The 18,053-nt window shown below is 48.3% G+C and overlaps 1 protein-coding gene across 1 annotated transcript; it reads right to left on the reverse strand.

Annotated features, from left to right (window-relative positions):
- Positions 1-1,868: 1,868 nt before the first annotated feature.
- Positions 1,869-14,124, reverse strand: PPM1G (protein phosphatase, Mg2+/Mn2+ dependent 1G). The gene is made up of 10 exons (XM_056853138.1): positions 13,944-14,124; positions 13,399-13,468; positions 10,491-10,576; positions 8,585-8,720; positions 6,880-7,334; positions 6,443-6,577; positions 5,934-6,168; positions 4,808-4,937; positions 3,879-3,981; positions 1,869-2,565 (listed from the first exon to the last, which is right to left on the reverse strand). Exons 1-10 carry the CDS (start codon positions 14,061-14,063, stop codon positions 2,368-2,370), a joined length of 1,668 nt encoding a protein of 555 aa, XP_056709116.1. The 5' UTR covers positions 14,064-14,124; the 3' UTR covers positions 1,869-2,367.
- Between the last annotated feature and the right edge of the window lie 3,929 nt (positions 14,125-18,053).

Here is an 18,053-nt window from a genome sequence, read left to right on the forward strand (position 1 = left end):
TGTCGCACTAGGACCAGGGAAGTCTGAATTCAAATACCTGTTCAGCCCAACTTATACGGTGGTTGAGATGACAAAATGGAGAAGGGAGAACCATGTATACTGCCCTGAGGTTCTTGGGGGAAAGGGTGTGACAGACAGCACATGCGCACACACATGCACACTGCCCCGACCACTCAGAGTGACCATTCGCTACGAAATTCCTTGGTTGCCAGCTCTGACCCAGCCCCTGGCTGAGAAACAGGAAGCAGAAGGTAGTCAGGAAATAGGCAGGCTTGTATGTTAAATAAAAGCAGACATGTAAAGATAACAGGAGTTTGTCACAACGGAGGTAAGCAAGCCATGAGTTCCCCAAAGTACTACATTGAGAATGTTACTAATTAGTTTATTCATGATCTGGAGGCAGGGTGAGCAGGGGTCCATGCTTTGGCAGGCTTTTTTAAAATTCTGAAGAGTTTGGAGAAGGGCAAGGACTTTTTCAGACCTGGCACCGTCGTTAACGTTGCTGCATTAACAAAGCCAGCATGAGATGCAGAAATCTTGGGAGAAGGCAGGGAATCCCTCTGACCTAACGCTGAGTTTCAGCATGGTTCAGAAAGGAGTTAGCGGGTTGCTGCTTTGCAAACCTCTGACAGTGAGAACAATGGAGCCTGGACGTCTTGCTGCAAATGGAACAGGGAGGGACACTCTAGGCCATTCTGAAGCTCAGCTTTGTACCTCAGTGAAAGCTTAGCAGCCCTTTGGGAGGGCAGTCGGTGGTAGCCAGCAATGGCAGAGGGGTTTGCATTGAGGGAACCAAGGCTGGAGTTGGGACCAACATTACCTGGGGGTGCTGAAAGCCCAAACAAACTGCAAACGGCTCTACAAGCCTCTCCCCAACCTGGGGAAAGAAGCAACCAAATGGCAAATGAGGTTCAAGTATGAAACAATGCACATATGGGCCAAGAAGCCACGCGTTACATATACATTGATGGCGGCTGACTAGAAAAAGAGATCTTATGGATTGTGGTTGCCAACTCACTAAAAACAATGATTCAGTAAGTGGCAGTAAAAACAGCAAATTCCACATCAGAGTCTAGTGGGAAAGGGAGAAAATAAACATTGCTAGTACCCTAATGCCCTTCCTCCTCAAACATTTATAGTGAAGAAGCATTTGAAATACTGTGTATAGTTCCAGTCTCAATAAAAAGAAATCACACAGCTAGGAAGGGGCGACCACACTGATCACAGGATTGAAGTAACTCCTTCCAAATAAAGAGTCAAGTATTTAGGGGTAACCTTAAAAATACCCCACCACAAAATGTGGTGGTGATCACCATGAAGCTATAAAGAGTCTTATCTATAGCTTTTAACCACAACAGCTAAAGAATATGATCTCTCACATTCAGAGGTAAGTATCTGGATTATCAGATACTGGAAAATGAACTCCCCGATATTCCCATCTCTCCACATTTGGAAAGATCTGTACAGTAGCTAACAATTGCTGGAGATGGACCACTACAGGATTCAGGGGACAAGAGATTCCAAGAGCGTGCCTACTCTTGTTCTGTATTTACATAAAAGGATGCCTAATTTTCCCCCTAGGTGTGCCATCAAGAAAAAGGAGGGCATCTTACATTTGCACACAAGTTAGAAGTTATGTACAGTAACAAAAAAAAACTTTTGTGTATAACATTTGGGGGAGGGTCATCTTCCTTTCATGTAAATACAGTACATCTCCCAGTCAGTACACATTTTGGAGGCTTAAGAGATGAGGTATAGGCTGTAAGAACCAGAGAACATCTGCCCCCCCCCCCCAAACAAACACTTCTCCCTGTGAGACAGATGCAAAGTTCCATGAAAGGACCCTACAAAAAGCACAGAGGGACTGCTCAGTTTTTGGTCTTTTAGTTTGAAAAAAATGTCATTGAAAGTGAACAACACAGAGTGGGGCCTGGTGGCCAATTTCATTTTGGGGGGTGGGGGAGAGGGCAGCCAGTCCCACAAATAATACCAGAAGGGCTTTAAATGGAGGGGGGGTGCAGATCAGAAACCTCCACAATGGACAACTGCTTCCTGCCGACAGAAGACATCACAGGCACGGAAATTGCAACAACCACACGGAGACACTGTGGGGCAAGGTAGGTGGAGGGGAGGCTTCTGGGCACTGGCCAGGCCCTGCCCCTCCCCGCCATTCATTCTTTGGAATGGTTTCAAAGAACAGCGGGACCAACATGAACCCCAACCTCTCACCCCACCCCCTGCAATGACACAGACGAACGGCCTCCCTAAGGCTAAAAAAAGGCCTAAATCAGGCATCGAGAGTTCAGCATTGCTTAGAAAAACAAGAGTCCAGGGAGAGCTTGGGCAATTCCCAGCCCAACTTGGCTACTAGTCCTGCTTGGCCTTCTTGCTGCAGCTCTCTTCCGTAGGGGCAGCCGCTGCCGTGTTGTCCTCAAGTTTCCGTTTGCAGCCCTCGGCAGGGAGGGCCTGGCCAGGACGGGGTTTGAATGAGATGATGATGCAGGTCATGTTGTCACAGCCTGTTCCATCACCTGATGTGTCAGGAGCTAAGCAGCGGTCCAGGAGCTGGGGGAGAAGAAGCAGCAGAGAATGAGTCTCATCGTTACTGACTGTTGTAAAGCGGCCCATGGACTTCTTCCCAGTAGGAGCATACATGGCACAGTGGTCTCCACTAATTCACCCAAAGACGTGCCCGTGCTCAACCAGAAGCGAATGCACAAGTGTAACGGGAACCCAGAACAAGCTTCGTGGGATTAATCTGGTGAGCTGAGACTGAGGGTATTGTGTCCTCTTTAGGCACAGAAGTGATCATGGACATACAATATCAGGCCTTTTGACTGGTGGACTGTAATGCCTCTGGGGTAGCTACCCCACCCACCCCGTTACAGATTCTAAGACTTCCTGCTTACTGTGTTCCTAAACAGCTTTAGCAATAGCAACAGACCCCAAGCGCCCTGCAGTCCCAGGATGGCCACCTACAATCTCAGTCAGACCCTGATAACACTGATCGTTAAAAGAACCAACTTTAGATAGCAACTTGCCAAGATGTAATACTTTATCTGGTGGTCGAAAGAAAACCACTGCAAAGAGCAGCAGTTATAACTGGGAAGACGCTTGCATGGGTCAGAGTCCACTGTGTCAGATGTATGACGTGTGCTTCTCCTAAAGTCAGCAGAAATTGATACAAGGGGACAGAGGGCATTACAAAGGGAGGGCAAGCTGTTCAGAAGATTGGTGAGCTACAATTACCACGCAGACAAAAACAAGATTCAGTCAAAGGCATAAAAGATTCCTTCCAAAAAGGTGTGGACCACTCCACCCACATCTTTATGCTTCTGATTGGATCTCGTTTTCATTTGCATGGTAATGTAGCAGATGGCTCAGGCAAGCCAGATCTTGTCAGACCTCGGAAGCTAAGCAGAGTCTGCCCTGGTTAGTGTTGGATGGGAGACCACCAAGGAAGTAAGTCCAGGGTTGCTATGCAGAAGAAGGCACTGGTGAACCACCTCTGAACATCTCTTGCCTTGAAAATCCTATGGGGTTGCCATAAGTTGGCTGCATCCTGACAGCACTTTCCACCACTTTGTAGCGCAGACATGCCACACACTTTCCACTGAAGATGACACAATATGCATTTGACAAAATGGGCTCCGGCTCCCAAGACAGGCTCTGGGTTCTGCCACAATGCGTTTGCATATCACGGGATTTTTGGGGGAGCTGCAACAGAGTAACAGCAGCTATCCACCTTAAGCATTTCAGAACTGAGAATGCTGTCAGAGATGCTGCTTCGAACAAAGGGGAAGGTTTCTGCAAGCGGGTCTCATTTCAGCTTTCACACATCTCCCAGCCCCCTTGGCCCTCTCCCTTCCAGAACTCACTTCTTCTACAATGGACGAAAGGGTTCGCTGCTTGTCATTCTCGTCCTTCTCAGTGATCTTGGACTGGACAAAATCCACCACCTCCTGGCTGCTCATGACATTCCTGGGTGGGAGGAGAAGAGGAGGGAGTAATCAAAAGCGGGTGTGTGCGCCGCAGTGCTACTCTTACACCCCTCCATCCCTCAAGCTCTGCAGCCTCACCTTTCCTGGGTTAATAGTACTGTCTACTCCCTGGCCTCAGGAGTCAGCTAGGGACAGCTCAGTCCACTTTAGCAACACCCTCAGAGTCATGATCACTCTCTTTAAGTATTTGAAGGCCTGTCACTTAGAGGAGGGCAGGGAGCTGTTCCTGTTGGCAGCAGAGGATAGGACTCCCAATAATGGGTATAAATTGCAGGCGGAGACGTACTGGCTGGATATTAGGGAATATTTTTAACAGTAAGAGTTGTTTGACGGTGGAATCAGCTTCCTGGGGAGGTGGTGAGCTCCCCCTCACTGGCAGTCTTTAAGCAGAGGCTGGACAAGCACTTGTCAGGAATGCTCTAGGCTGATCCTGCATTAAGCAGGGAGTTGGACTAGATGGCATGTATGGCCCCTTCCAACTCTATGATTCTGTTCTATGAGTATGGAGACTGGGATGAGATGGGAAACGTGAGCAGGAAGTGCCATTATTCCACGTGTGCACGACGCTGCCTTACACTGAATCAGACCCTTTGGTCCATCAGGGTCAATACTGTGTACTCAGACTGGCAGCAGTCTCAAGCAAAGGCCCTTATCATCTACTACCTGGTTCTTTCAACGTGGGGATTGAACCTGGGACTTCTCTGTGTCAAGCAGGTGCTCCACCTATTGAGCCATGGCCCTTCCCCTATCCCCCCCCTTTCCCAACCCAGCCATGGAACTTGTGCTACTGCCCAGCCCCCACCTACCAGATGCCATCGCAGGCAATGACCATAAAATCGTGGTCATCGTTGATTGTCAGCACCTTGATGTCTGGCAGCGCTGAGATCATCTGCTCCTCTGGAGGTAGATTTTTATTACGTTTGTAGAAGTGGTCTCCTGTAAGAAAGGAGCATGGGAGAGGTGCGCAGGAGGGGCTCCCTTCCCTTGAAGGCACTTTTCTGGGGGCAGGTTGTGCCACACAGACAGCCCTGCCCCACCACCAGAGAATCTGGTGCATAAAACATATTGTTCAGCATTTCCATATAGGGCAACCAAATGCCAAACAAAACAGCTGACATTCACTATAGTATTGGCCACTGGCTTAGATGTTTTAAAAGGGAGTGTGACAATCTCAAGTTTAGCAATGATGGTCAAATGGAGCTTCCTTATTCAAAGGCAGAATACCTTTGAACACCAGCTGCTGGGGGGACGTAACAGCAAGGGAAGGTTGTTTCCTTCATGCCCTGCTTCTGGACTGAGATCCAGACTAAATTTCCTGTTAACAGAAGAGGAGGTGCCCTTTCCACCAGTCACTCGTCTTGCTGCACACCCTACGTTTGCCTCTCATGTCATTCCTGAGGGTCTTTTATTTATTTCCTTTATTTCTGTCCTTTATGCTCGCGGACCAACAGGTCACGAGCAAAACAAATTCAATAAGCTTGGTAATACAGAGATAAACACACAGAAATACAAAATCCAGAATATACAGTTAGGACGTATCATTAAAAGTTCCCGAGGGTCTGCCATCACCACCGGGAGCAGCAGTGTGGGGAGATCAGTGGGCTTTAGAAATAAAGTTCTGTTCTGCTAATGGAAGTGCCCTCTGTAAGTAGAAAACTTAGTCAGGATCCAACCAGCTGTGCTTTCAGCTTCCGTGACCAGAGCTAGAAACAGAATTCCGGCCTAGATGGCCCTTAGTCTGCTAAGAGAGGCTTCCCCCTCCATTTACCCCTTGACCTAGCACCTTCCCTCCCTACTCACATACTGCCACTTGCACAGATCTGGGTCAAGGGAGGATGGCTGGCAGCTGGATGGTTGCATGAGAGAAACTAAGGCCACTGTTAAAGATTGGAGTGCAGGCTTACTGCAGGTCCGGAGCTGCAGAACACTCACCAATGGCCCTAGAGAGATTGAGGCCGCCGTTTACCCGGCCGTCCATGGTCACTTTCCCACCGGCGTTCTTTATTCTGGCCAGCTCCACCTCATCTTCGGGCTTGTGGTCGTAGGACATGTCGACGGCCTTGCCAGCTTCCGACACCACGCAGCGGGAGTCCCCGGTGTTGGCCACAATGAGCTGCTTGCCCCGGATGAGGGCGACCACCGCTGTTGTGCCGCTATCTGAGCCGGGCTGGAGACCAAGAAGGGCGTGAGACGCTCCCCAAATACGGGAGGGCGAGGCTGGCTGAAATGATGCTTCCTGCCACCAGGCCAAGAGCAGACAGCTGTTCTCCCCCCCCCCCACTATGCCCCCTGTCAGACAATGCAGCCCATTTACCCTCTGTTTGCCAAGCTGCACTTCACATTGAGCGAGGGAAGCAAAGCTGCCTCAGGTGAGATCGTAACTTCTCTTGGCAACTATGGCAGAATTTCCCCCACCTCCCTCCCCCAACTACAGCACTGACCTTCTCCTCCTTTCCATCCATGCCTGCAAGCATCATGTCTTCATCTTCGTCCTCCTCCGCTTCTTCTGTGTCGTCCTCGTCCTCCTCAATTTCTTCTTCCTCGCTGCTGTAGCCGTCTTCATCCTCGCTACATTCCTAGCAGAAATGTGTTTCCACCCCAAAAACGATCAGACCGGGTGTAGAACAACCAGCAGGTCCGGAGGGAAGGGAGGAGGCCCTCTCACAAGGCCAACCAAGTTTCCTCCAGCCCAGAAAATAATCAGACCGAGTGGAGGGCAACGGAAGGTCCTGGAGGCAGCTGATGGCTTTCCCACAAAGCCAACCAGAACTACCTGCCTGTCAACCAAGCAGCTGGGGTCCCAAAGCTCCCTCTCCCCACCCAACTGTGGAAGACCAAGACCCCTTCCTTTCCTTGCCAAACTGAAGCTAGAGGTTACCTCGCTATCCTCCTCCTCCTCCTCCTCCTCCTCTTCCGCCTCCTCGGATTCCTCCTCACTGTCCTCAAAGAATTTGGACTTGGTGGTTCGCTGGCTCTTGCTTGCAGAGGAGCAGGAAGGCTCAGCTTCACCTGCCGCAGGGGCTGTTCCCTCGGCTGCCTTTCTCGGGGGAGCGCTGGCGTCCCCTCCGCCAGCAGCATCTGGACCTGGGGAGGTGCTGGTGGTGGACTCAAGGCATAGCTTGCCATTTTTCTCCTCCTCCTGGCAATGCTTAGAGAGCTCCTCGGTACCCACCTCGCCATTCACACTCGGCTCCTCCCGTGCATCCTCTGGGCCCTGCTCACCACCTGGCGGCCCCAGCTTGCCCTTGACACAGTTCTGGCCGTAGCGAGTGAGCAGTTCCTCAATGGTCATTGTGGCCTCTTCATGAAGCAAGGCGGCCTCCTCGTTGTCCACTGAATGGATGAGGGGAAAGGGGCTCAGAGGAGCTGTGGCTCAGTGGTAGAGCATCTGCTTGGCATGCAGAAGGTCCCAGGTTCAGTCCCTGGCATCTCCAGTTAAAGGGACTAGGCAGGTAGGTGATGTGAAAGACCCCTGCCTGAGACCCTAGAAAGCCGCTGCCAGTCTGAGTAGACAATACTGATTTTGATGGGCCAAGGGTCAGATTCAGTATAAGGCAGCTTCATGTGAGTTTGATTGTCAATATCACATTGGGCTTCTCTCAGCCTTTTTCCCCTGGCTCAAATTTACAGAACAAATGCACCCCACACTCTACGCAGCATGTGAACAACATGCTGTCCACTCCATAAGAACATAAGAAAGGCCCTGCTGGATCAGACCAAGGCCCATCAAGTCCAGCAGTCTGTTCACACAGTGGCCAACCAGGTGCCTCTAGGAAGCCCCAAACAAGACGACTGCTACAGCGCCATCTTGCCTGTGTTCCACCGCACCCAAAATAATAGGCATGCTTCTCTGATACTAGAGAGAATAGGTATGCAGCATGACTAATATCCATTCTAACTAATAGCCATGAATACCCCTTTCCTCCATGAATATGTCCACTCCCCTCTTAAAGCCCTCCAAGCTGGCAGCCATCACCACATCCAGGGGCAGGGAGTTCCACAATTTAACTATGCGTTGTGTGAAAAAATACTTCCTTTTATCTGTTTTGAATCTCTCACCCTCCAGCTTCAGCAGATGACCCTGCGTGCTAGTATTATGGGAGAGCAAGAAAAACGTCTCCCTGTCCACTCTCTCCAAACCATGCATAAATTTATAGACCTCCACCCTCCTCCCCAAAGCAGAGATATCCTTTCCCATACAATGCAGGAGCTGGGGACACCCAAGAACTTGCAAGCACCCATTATTCCCTGAGCTGCCTTCTATTTGGTCCAACCAATCCTGTATTGTCTACACTAAGGCCCAAAAGAGACACAGCCTTTCGCAGTTGGAAATACTGAGACTACGGGGGGTTTAAGTTAAGCCAGCATCTTGTGTTTATAGAGACACAGCTCTGGTCCCACTTGTGCATGAAAGAACATGGGCCACTTCACTGGCAGGCTCTGAATCCCAGTGGGGTAGAGCTGCTCCCCCCTTCTGATTCTGTGCAACAGGACCTCCCCACCCACACACTGATCCTACAGAGATATTTTGACTTCACTGTCAGGTCACCCATGACTGGGCATCAAGCTGCTGCTTTGCTCACCGTCATCTTCATCAGCCACCTTCTCCTCCTTCTCCTCTCCATCTTGTCGGGGCCGCCCTGCCATCAGCGACAGCTCCTTGATCACCTCCTCAGTCGTCAGCTTGGCATCAATGGCCAAAAAGGCATCTTCGAGGGCCTAGAGGCAGAACAGCGAAGAGAGCCTTGTGTGTCAAGGCAGCAACTACATGGAAAACAGCTTTGGAGAACAGCCCAGTGCAATTAACGGCACGATTCCTTTGAGTCCCCAGAAGCATCTCAATACCCTTAGAAACCATTTACAGACTCAACTATAAGGAGCAGACTATGCAGTCTAGGGGGAATGGTGGGAGGTGCTGAAGCAGGTTTCTAGCCAGGGTTGAAGACAGAGTGCTAGACTCACACCTTTACTCTGATCCTGCCAAGAAGGACTTGTATTTTCTTGAAGTCTTACTGCTGGCTTTGTTTACGTTTTGTTGGGACTGCAACAGCACCATTTTGACTGATAGCCAAAAAATGCCTTAAAGGGGTTGTGCACTAAGCCAGCACGAGACAATTCTTATTTTAAAGTGCAACTTGGCTATGCTACTCCAAACTCAGGGAACAGGTTTATTTTTATTTATTTATTTCTTCAAATACTGTCGGTCTGCCTTTCTCTTCATTCTCAACGGCTCAAGGAGGATCATATTGCCACCCAAAATCAGCACTAATAAAAAAACAAAAATGACCTGTGCTGAGTGATAGGTAATAAATCAGCAAAAAACAGCATGATGACTCAATATCAAGAATATAACAACACAAATGCCAATGTAACCAATTACTAACAAAAATACAATACTAATAGGCACAAATAAGAAACATCCAGCAGATGAACAGGCAATCTGCAACCAGAGCAACCGGAAGCAGTCCACAAAGTAGTCCAAAATTACTCAGCTGTGTCCGATAAACTCAGTTTGTGAATGACACAAAAAATGCTGAGCCTTGCATCTGAGTCTTGAAAACCATCATAGGCTTGATAAATAACAGAATAGAATGAGCTCTCCAGATGACAAAAACACATTTCGCCGCTAAAGCTTTATCAACCTGTATACTTCATCAATTAAGTGTAGACCACAGAGGGTTCAAAGGCTGTTTTTTGCTTGTTTATTACACAAAATCAGCAGGCAAAAAAAATTAACAGTACCAAGTTCACAAAGACAATGACGTAAGTGAAAAAGCCCCGGTTTGCAACAAACCAAAATGGGGGACAACGAGGATTCACAGCCTTTGAGAAATATCAAGTTCTGCAAGTCAGCTAACCCCATTCTGCTTAGTTTCTATGTGAAAACTGCTATGGCTGAAGCCACTTGAAAGCTGCCCCTTTGAAGAAAAGAAAGTCACAATTTAGAAGCAAGGCAAAATTGGTAATGCAGGGGCTCAAAGATTCTCTGAGCTATTATGTGGCTCAGATTCTGGTGTCAAGCCCCACAATTTGGCCCCACTCTGGCATAGGTATAAAATTCATAAAACAAAATTTACCACAGATTAGGATGGCTAGCAAATTAATCAAATATGGTCCTAAATAAAAGCGTCTTCAACTGCCTCCTAAAGATTGAATGTGAGGGAGCCAGGTGCACCTCCCTGGGGAGGTTGTTCCATAGTTGTGGGGCTGCCACTGAAAAGGCCCTTTCTTGTGTACCCACCAAACAAATTTCTTTGATAGATAGGACAGTCAAGAGGACCTCTCCCTGTGATCTTAATTCCTGGGCAGCAACATACGAAAGAGGTCTAGAACTTCTAAAAATAACTGTCTCACTATGCAAGTCTGGAAGAGTTCAATGCCCAGCTCCTTTGGCCATAACATCTGCAAAATGGTAAGTAGAAGCTGCTAGAAGTACAATGACCAGATGGCCCTCGGAAGATGCTGTTGGATCAAGCTCTTCAGCCTTACCTTCTGTAACTTGCCTTCCTTGTATGCTTTCTGGTCCTTGATGATCTCTGGGAGATACTTGGCACAGTATAGAGCAACCTCTTCCCCTAGATTCCAGGAAAGAGCAATCAAAAGTCTGTTTGCCCTAGCCCCAACCCACAGCCAGAGAGGAAAGGAAATGCCTCAACTAGGTCAAAGGCAGCTTGCTGATCACACAGGTAATGAGACCACTTCTTCACTAAAGTGCGCCAAGAATCACACTGTATACCCAATTAACAGGGGACAACCAGACAGGCTGCCCGGACTAATGAAATTGGCTAAGCCCAACAAAAGCCAGTGGACACGGCACAAGCGTCTGTGGCCACTGACCCTGACATCTCCTTTGCAAGGGGTGGGGATGGAAAAACAAAACACAGCACAAGAGCACAGCAGTGCAAGATTAGTCCAATGCAAGTTGGCCTCAGTTTGAATGGGAAGATGCCGTACTCTTCCCTCCCACTGCCACCACATGCTCACCAGCCCCCTCTTACCATCCCCAGCAGACTCAACAGCAGAATTAAATGCAGATGGTCCCAGGTTCAATGTCTGGAATTCAGTTAAAGGATCTCAGGTGGTATAGGCTGGGGAAAGGCATTTCTCTCCCCAAAGTCCAGAGAGCAGTACTGGCTACAAGGCCCAATGGCTTTACTCTGCCTTAGTCAGTCTGATATTTGGATCCTTCTACTGTTATGGTGATTTGTATTTATTGATTTATCAAATTTATAATCCACCCTCTCCAGCCAAGGCTAGGCTCAGGGCGACTCACATAATTATATAATTTAAAAAACAGTTAAAACAGTAATTAAAAATAGCTCATACAATAATATTATTCTGATGCGCGACTAGTGTGATATATAGGCCACAGAACAGCCTGCTGTATTCCACATTCCCCAAACATAACAATTCGAGGGGGCGGAGAGGCTGTGCAGGGTAGGAAGGCCAGCATTGATGGAAAAAGAAGTAGCTGGCCTCAACCATAGGCCTGGTGGAATAGCTCTTGCCTTACAGGCCCTGCGGAAAACCCAAAGGTCCTGCAGGGCCCTGGTCTCACTAGAGAGGCTATTCCATCAGACAGGGGCCAGGGCAGAGAAAGCGCTGGCCCTGGTCGAGGCCAGCTGGACACTCCTTGGGCCAGGGACCACCAGCAGATTTGTGTTTGAAGATCTTAATGTTCTCTAGGGAGCATACCAGGAGAGGTGGTCCCGCAGATACGAAGGTCCCAGACCATATAAGGCTTTAAAGGTCATCATCAGCACCTTAAATCTGATCCAATACTCCAGGTGGAGCCAGTGCAGTTGGTAAAGCACTGGCTTAATATGTGCCCACAGTGGGGTCCCAGTAAGGACCCTTGCCAAGGCGGTCTGCACCAGCTGGAGCCTCCAGATCAGCATCGAGGGAAGCCCCACGTAGAGCAAGTTGCAGTAATCTAGTCTGGAGGCGACCATTGCATGGATCACCGTGGCCAAGTCAGGGTGGAAGAGGTAAGGCGCCAACCACCGGACCTCGCCGGAGATGGTAAAAAGCCATCCAGGCCATGGCTGTGACCTGTGCCTCCAATGACAGATCACATCCAAAGAGTGCTCATTAATGGTCCCTCATCTTCTTACAGAGAGGCGACAAGTGGAGTGCCTCAAGGATCTGCCCTAAGGCCTGTGTTGTTCAACATCTTTGTAAATGACTTGGCTGAAGGAATAGAGGGGATGCTCACTAAATTTGCAGATGATACTAAATTGGGAGGGGTAGCAAATACAGTAGAAGACAAAGTCAAGACACAGGATGACCTTGACAGGCTGGGAAACTGGGCTAAAACTAACAAAATTAATTTCAACAGAGATAAATGTAAAGTTCTGCATTTAGGTAGGAAAAATCAAATGCATAATTATAGGATGGAGAAGACTTGTCTTGGCAGCAGTACATGTGAAAAGGATCTAGTTTTATTAGACCATGCCCGGAATGTAAGTCAGCAGTGTGATGCGGTAGCTAAAAAGGCAAATGCAATTTTGGGCTACATCAACAGAAGTATAGTGTACAGATCACGCGAATGATGGCGTCACTTTACTGTGCTCTGGTTAGACCTCACTTGGACTATTGTGTTCAATTTGGGACACCACGGTTTAAGAAGGATGTTGACAAGCTGGAACATGTCCAGAGGAGGGCAATCAAGATGACGAGGAATCTGGAGACCAAGTCCTATGAGGAAAGGTTGAAGGAGCTCAGTACATTTAGCTTGGAGAGGAGACGGCTGAGGAGTTATACGATAGCAGTCTTCATAGTATTTGGAGGGCTGTCACAGACGATGGAGCAGAGTTGTTTTCTGTTGCCCCAGAAGGTCGGACCAGAACCAATGGGTTGAAATTAAATCAAATGTTTTTGGCTAAACATTAGGAAGAATTTCCTGACAGAGTGTTTCCTTAGTGGAACAGGCTTTCTCAGGAGGTGGTGGGCTCTACTTCTTTGGAGGTTTTTAAGCAGAGGCTAGATGGCCATCTGACAGCAATGCTCATTCTGTGAACTTAGGTAGATCATGACAGGGCGGGCAGGAAGGGATGAGTCAGTGCTCAGCTCTCATGGCCCCTTCTTACATGCCCAGGGTAATGCCAATTGCCACTTTGGGGTCAGGAAGAAATTTTCCTCCAGGGCAGATTGGCCAAGGGATCCTGGAAGTTTTTTGCCTTCCTCTGGGCATAGCACAGGGGTCCCTGGGGGAACGAGGGGGGGTAGTTGCACATTTCCTACGTTATGCAGAAGGTTGGACTAAATGACCCTTGAGGGTCAGCTCTATATTTCTGGATATGTGCATGTACACCTCTATTTTTGGCCCCCAAGATACTGCTGTATATGTCCAACAGCTATTTGTACCAAGCAAGCACTATTCCCTAGGATCTTTTACCTCCATGACCATCATAGACGGAGAACATCGCCGTCTCGCTGTCCAGGTCAGGAATGCAATTGTGTGCGTCCTGAAAGAGAGGGCAAAATCATCAAATGGGGGAAAGCTGCAATTTAAGCATGGGGAAGATCAAAAAAGCAGGCAAGGAACAGCTGTCATGCATGCTAAAAGTATGGGGGGCACCTTTCCAAACAGGAATGCTTCAGGAGTTACCACAGACCTTTTGAACAGAACAGGCAGCAACATTTAGCACCTGGTGTAGCCCCTCCCCTCCTCACGTGGAACAAATCCCTCGGGATTCTAGGGTCAAAACCACTGCCCTGGCTTCTTCTAGATGCCCACAAAAACTAAGGAAACCTCGACCAGCCTCAGGCTGGGGATAAGGCAGTGGAAGCGGGTCAGGCTCCCGAAGGGAAAGCAGTGGCCAGAACCGGGCGAAAAGCAGGAGGGGTCCCAGTATCTGCAACACTGTGGTAGATGGGAGAAAATCCGGAGCGGGGAGAGCCCGGCTAGCCGGCCACGCCCCCTCCCCCTCCTTTCCTCACCTCCATGGAGACCCGCCAGCCTTGCATGGCGCTGTAGCCGAAGTACAGCGGGCGCGGCCCCGACCCGCCGCCGTCCCCCGAGCTTTTGGTCGTCCTGGGCTGCGAAAGGTAGGCCCCCATGGCCGGCCGAAGGGAAGGACCAGGCCCCGCCAAGCGGGACGAGGGGAGAGGAGGGAAGGAGGAAAGGAGCGCACGGCGGCGGCAAAAGCGGACCGAGCGAGAGGAGGAGGGAGACCGGGAGACGGAACCGGAACCAGACACCAGAGAGTCCCCACCGGGAGGAATGAGGGGGACCGGAAGACGAGGCTAGCGAGCTGCAGCCGGAAAGGGAATCGCTAGAAGGAAACAAAGACCCTGGCCATAGAGGCACGCGCGGCCTACTGGCCGAGCGATTACCTAGAAAGGATGACCGGAAATGGATAGTTGAAAAAAAAAACTAGGAAGTAGTGAGAGGATTGGGCGTGACAAACCATAGAGCTGCGTCGAGGGAGTGGCGGACTTGCGCGCGAGCCAGCTTGACGTTGGTTGCCAAGCAACGGGGAAGGCCTCGAAGTGGGATCGAGGCGAATGTAAACTGCCTGCCGGCTGAGGGAGGAAGAGGTGCGGAATTCAGCGTGGGCAGGGAGGGCTACTCCGCACATACTCAGAGGCATTCTTCCCCCTTCTTGTAGGTTATCCGGGCTGTGTGACCGTGGTCTTGGTATTTTCTTTCCTGACGTTTTGCCAGCAGCTGTGGCAGGCATCTTCGGAGGAGTAACGCTGAAGGACAGTGTCTCTCAGTGTCAGGAGTGTAGGAAGAGTAATATATAGTCAGAAAGGGGTTGGGTTTGAGCTGAGTCATTGTCCTGCAAAAGTATCAAAGGTAATGTGCTAATCATTGTCATGTTTACTTTGATACTTACAGGACAATGATCAGCACATTACCTTTGATACTTTTGCAGGACAATGACTCAGCTCAAACTCAACCCCCTTCTGACTATATATATTACTTTGACACCGAGAGACTTACCTTCAGTGTTAATCCTCTGAAGATGCCTGCCACAACTGCTGGCGAAACATCAGGAAAGAAAATACCAAGACCACGGTCACACAGCCCGGATAACCTACAAGAACGGATGAACTCTGACCGTGAAAGCCTTCAACAATATTCTTCCCTCTATTCAGCCTGCAATTATAGAGGAGGCGCTGAAATAGCAATGAGACCCTATGCACTGGGAAAATATATTATTTCTGTATTCATTCGTTAGCTTCCTTTAGATCAAGCCTGGAAATCTCTGCACAGTGATTCAGTTCGACTTACTTCAGAGTAAACATGCCTAGGATCAGATTGAACGAACGGCAACGTCTGGAGACAATCCAAACATCAACAATACCCAGAATGCCTTTATTCAGAAGAATGCCAAGGAGTAGAATCGCAACCAACTCATGGCAACCCATGAGATTTGATACTGGATTTGGGGGAGCTCTGTTTTTAAAAAAACAAAAACCCTGAGGATCTGTGTAGATCTGGCTTTTACTTTTTTCCATGGTTTGCCTTCCTCTAAATAGCAACCCCAGTCTTCCCTGGTGGTCTCCCATCTAAGTGGCTGCCCCAGCTAAGCTCCCAAACCCTGACTTTTAAGTTAAGCTGGCCTATCCAGGCTGCTGCTTTTATTAAACCCAAATAAAAAATAAAAAGACTGAGAGCAAGAGAACATGACTGCAAGCTGAATGTTAAACCCAAATACAACTTATCAAAACAAAATCCAATCAAGCCTGCTATTCACATTTACATACTGTTCCTCTACTTAAAGACCGATGGATTCACATTCTAGCTGTATCTGAAGAAGTGAGCTGTGGCTCACAAAAGCTCATACCCTACCAGAAAATATTTTTGTTAGTCTTTAAGGTGCTACTGGACTCTTGCCCTTTTTGACAGCTAGAATGTGGAGTCCATCTATCCTTAAGTAGAAAAGAGTAAATTCACACACCCAATGGCAATAGCATGTAAATGGCAATAGCAGATAAATGACATTAGCAGGCGTGATTGGATCAAGTGTGAATGGCAGAGGGGTAGTTGGTGTGGAGAAATCAGCATTGGTAATGAGACAGGAACCCCAAGTCCCTATTGAATCCAGGAGAATGCATTGTCTTGAGCTTCATTATTAGTTGTACTTCAGCAGTCTCTTTTTCTAATCTTTTGAAACCCCTTTGTAAGAGAACGGTTACTCTTAAATCAGCAACTGAATTTCCTGGAAGGTCAAAAACCAGTGGGGGAACATTTTAACCTTCCAGGACATTCAGTTGCTGATTTAAGAGTAGCAGTTCTCTTTCAAAGGGATATTAGAGACTGCTGAATTACAACTAAGAATGATGCCCAAGACTATGTGTACTCCTGGACTGAATACAGACCTTGGATTCATGTCTCATTACTAATCCTAATTTCTCCATGCCTACTACCCCTCTGCATATCACACCTAGTCCAATCACGACTGCTAATGTCATTTACTTGCTTTTGACATTTACATACTATTGCCATTGGGTGTCTAATTCACTCTTCTCTACTTAAGGATATAAGGACTCACATTCTAGCTGTATCTGAAGAGGTGAGCTGTGACTCACAAAAGCTCATACCCTACCAGAAATTTTGTTAGTTTTTAAGGTGCTCTTGGACTCTTGTTCTTTTCAACTCTTTTGTTTTGACTTACCATCAAGCTTACTGTTCTGCTGCACTCAAAAATTATGACTTGTTGGTCATAACAAAGTTGTAAGGTATTAGATTTTCCCCCTTAATGGACCAAGTTGTGTTTAATTTCTAGAGAAGAGCTAGGAATTATCATCTTACTTAACTGGCAGTGTGTTCACCAGAAGTGGAATGAAACATGAAATTTAGTTATGGAATCATTTTTTCTCTTCCAGATGCTGTTTGCTGGGCCTACTTTCTTAAGGGGTGAATCAACACAGGACAAAAGGGGCTCCTTCAGTTTTTCCTCCCATATTGCTTTGCCCCCTGATAAAATCACCTCAGCTTTTATGTAGTTGGGGAGAAAAAAATGCATTCTTGTGCTATCTCAGATCAGATGTATGCTGTAACTCTGCCAGAACTTACAAATATTCTGATGTACTTTGCAGATTTTGGGGCCTGGGAGGCATCACCCCAATCCCATCACTACAGCAAAATTACCTCCATTTTGGGAATGATGATCCTGTAGAAAAAGCCAGCCTATGTCAGCAAAGTTACAGAAACACTACAAGGCAGAAGTATCTACAGAATATGTGTTAAGTGCTGTCAAGTTGCTTCCGACTCATGAATCAAATGTCCTCCAAAACATCATATCTTTAACAGCCTTGCTCATGTCTTGCAAATTGAGGGCCGTGGCTTCCTTCAGAATAGCAGGCAGTAAAGTTTTACTCTTCCATTGACCAGGGAACTATGCATTCCGGCAATTATGACCACTGCCGTGGCGTTCGATTCCATTGTGTTTTCTTGCCTGACTATGGTCACCCCAGCCAATAACCTGCACCAGGCAGGCTTCAGCCTCTGGTGATAGATGTGGGCTTCTCAGTTGGTTCCAGTAGGATAGACTAGAGTAGTTAATTGCTTCCTTTGCATGGGCAGCCCCCGCCCCGGGAAATGTGTAACATTCAGAACATTTCCATCTTTGCCCAAAACAACAGGGAGCCCAGCAAAGTCCTGACAGTGGCCAGAACCATTTTGACTTCCAGTCGGCGCTCAAACGGGCACTAGCCAAGAGTTGTGCTTTTCCTTTCCACCCATCCTCCACTGATGTTGGCTATTAGGCCTATGTAGGCAGAAGCCCAATATTTTCTCGCTTTGGAAACTTCTTAAGGGCAGAGGTCTTATTCAAACAAACAGCTCCGGGGATAAAGCGGCTCTTCTTTATTAAAAAAAAAACCCGTCGCTCCACCAGCTAATACCCATTATCCCGGCTACCTCGAACATTTCACTTCCGAGGATCTCCCCCACTCCCTCCCCTCCTCCGTATCTCCCTAACGCAAGCGCAGCGCCGACGGTTACAGGCACCGCCTTTGCCACGGCCTGCGCACGCGCACTTCCCCCTTTCACTCCGAAACTCGGCCGACTGACAGGTATTAGCGAAAGGGCAGGTT

The sequence above is a fragment of the Euleptes europaea genome, chromosome 7 (genome assembly GCF_029931775.1).
Source record: "Euleptes europaea isolate rEulEur1 chromosome 7, rEulEur1.hap1, whole genome shotgun sequence".
In the NCBI taxonomy this organism is placed as follows: Eukaryota; Metazoa; Chordata; class Lepidosauria; order Squamata; family Sphaerodactylidae; genus Euleptes; species Euleptes europaea.

Coding starts and splice junctions, on each gene's coding strand:
- PPM1G (XM_056853138.1), bottom strand. CDS start 14,063: ATGGGGGCCTACCTTTCGCAGCCCAGGACGACCAAAAGCTCGGGGGAC. Junction 8,721..10,490: donor AGGAAGGCAAGTTACAGAAG/GTAAGGCTGAAG, acceptor TTCTGCCTCTAG/GCCCTCGAAGATGCCTTTTT. Junction 2,566..3,878: donor TTTCGTCCATTGTAGAAGAA/GTGAGTTCTGGA, acceptor CTTCTCCCCCAG/CTCCTGGACCGCTGCTTAGC.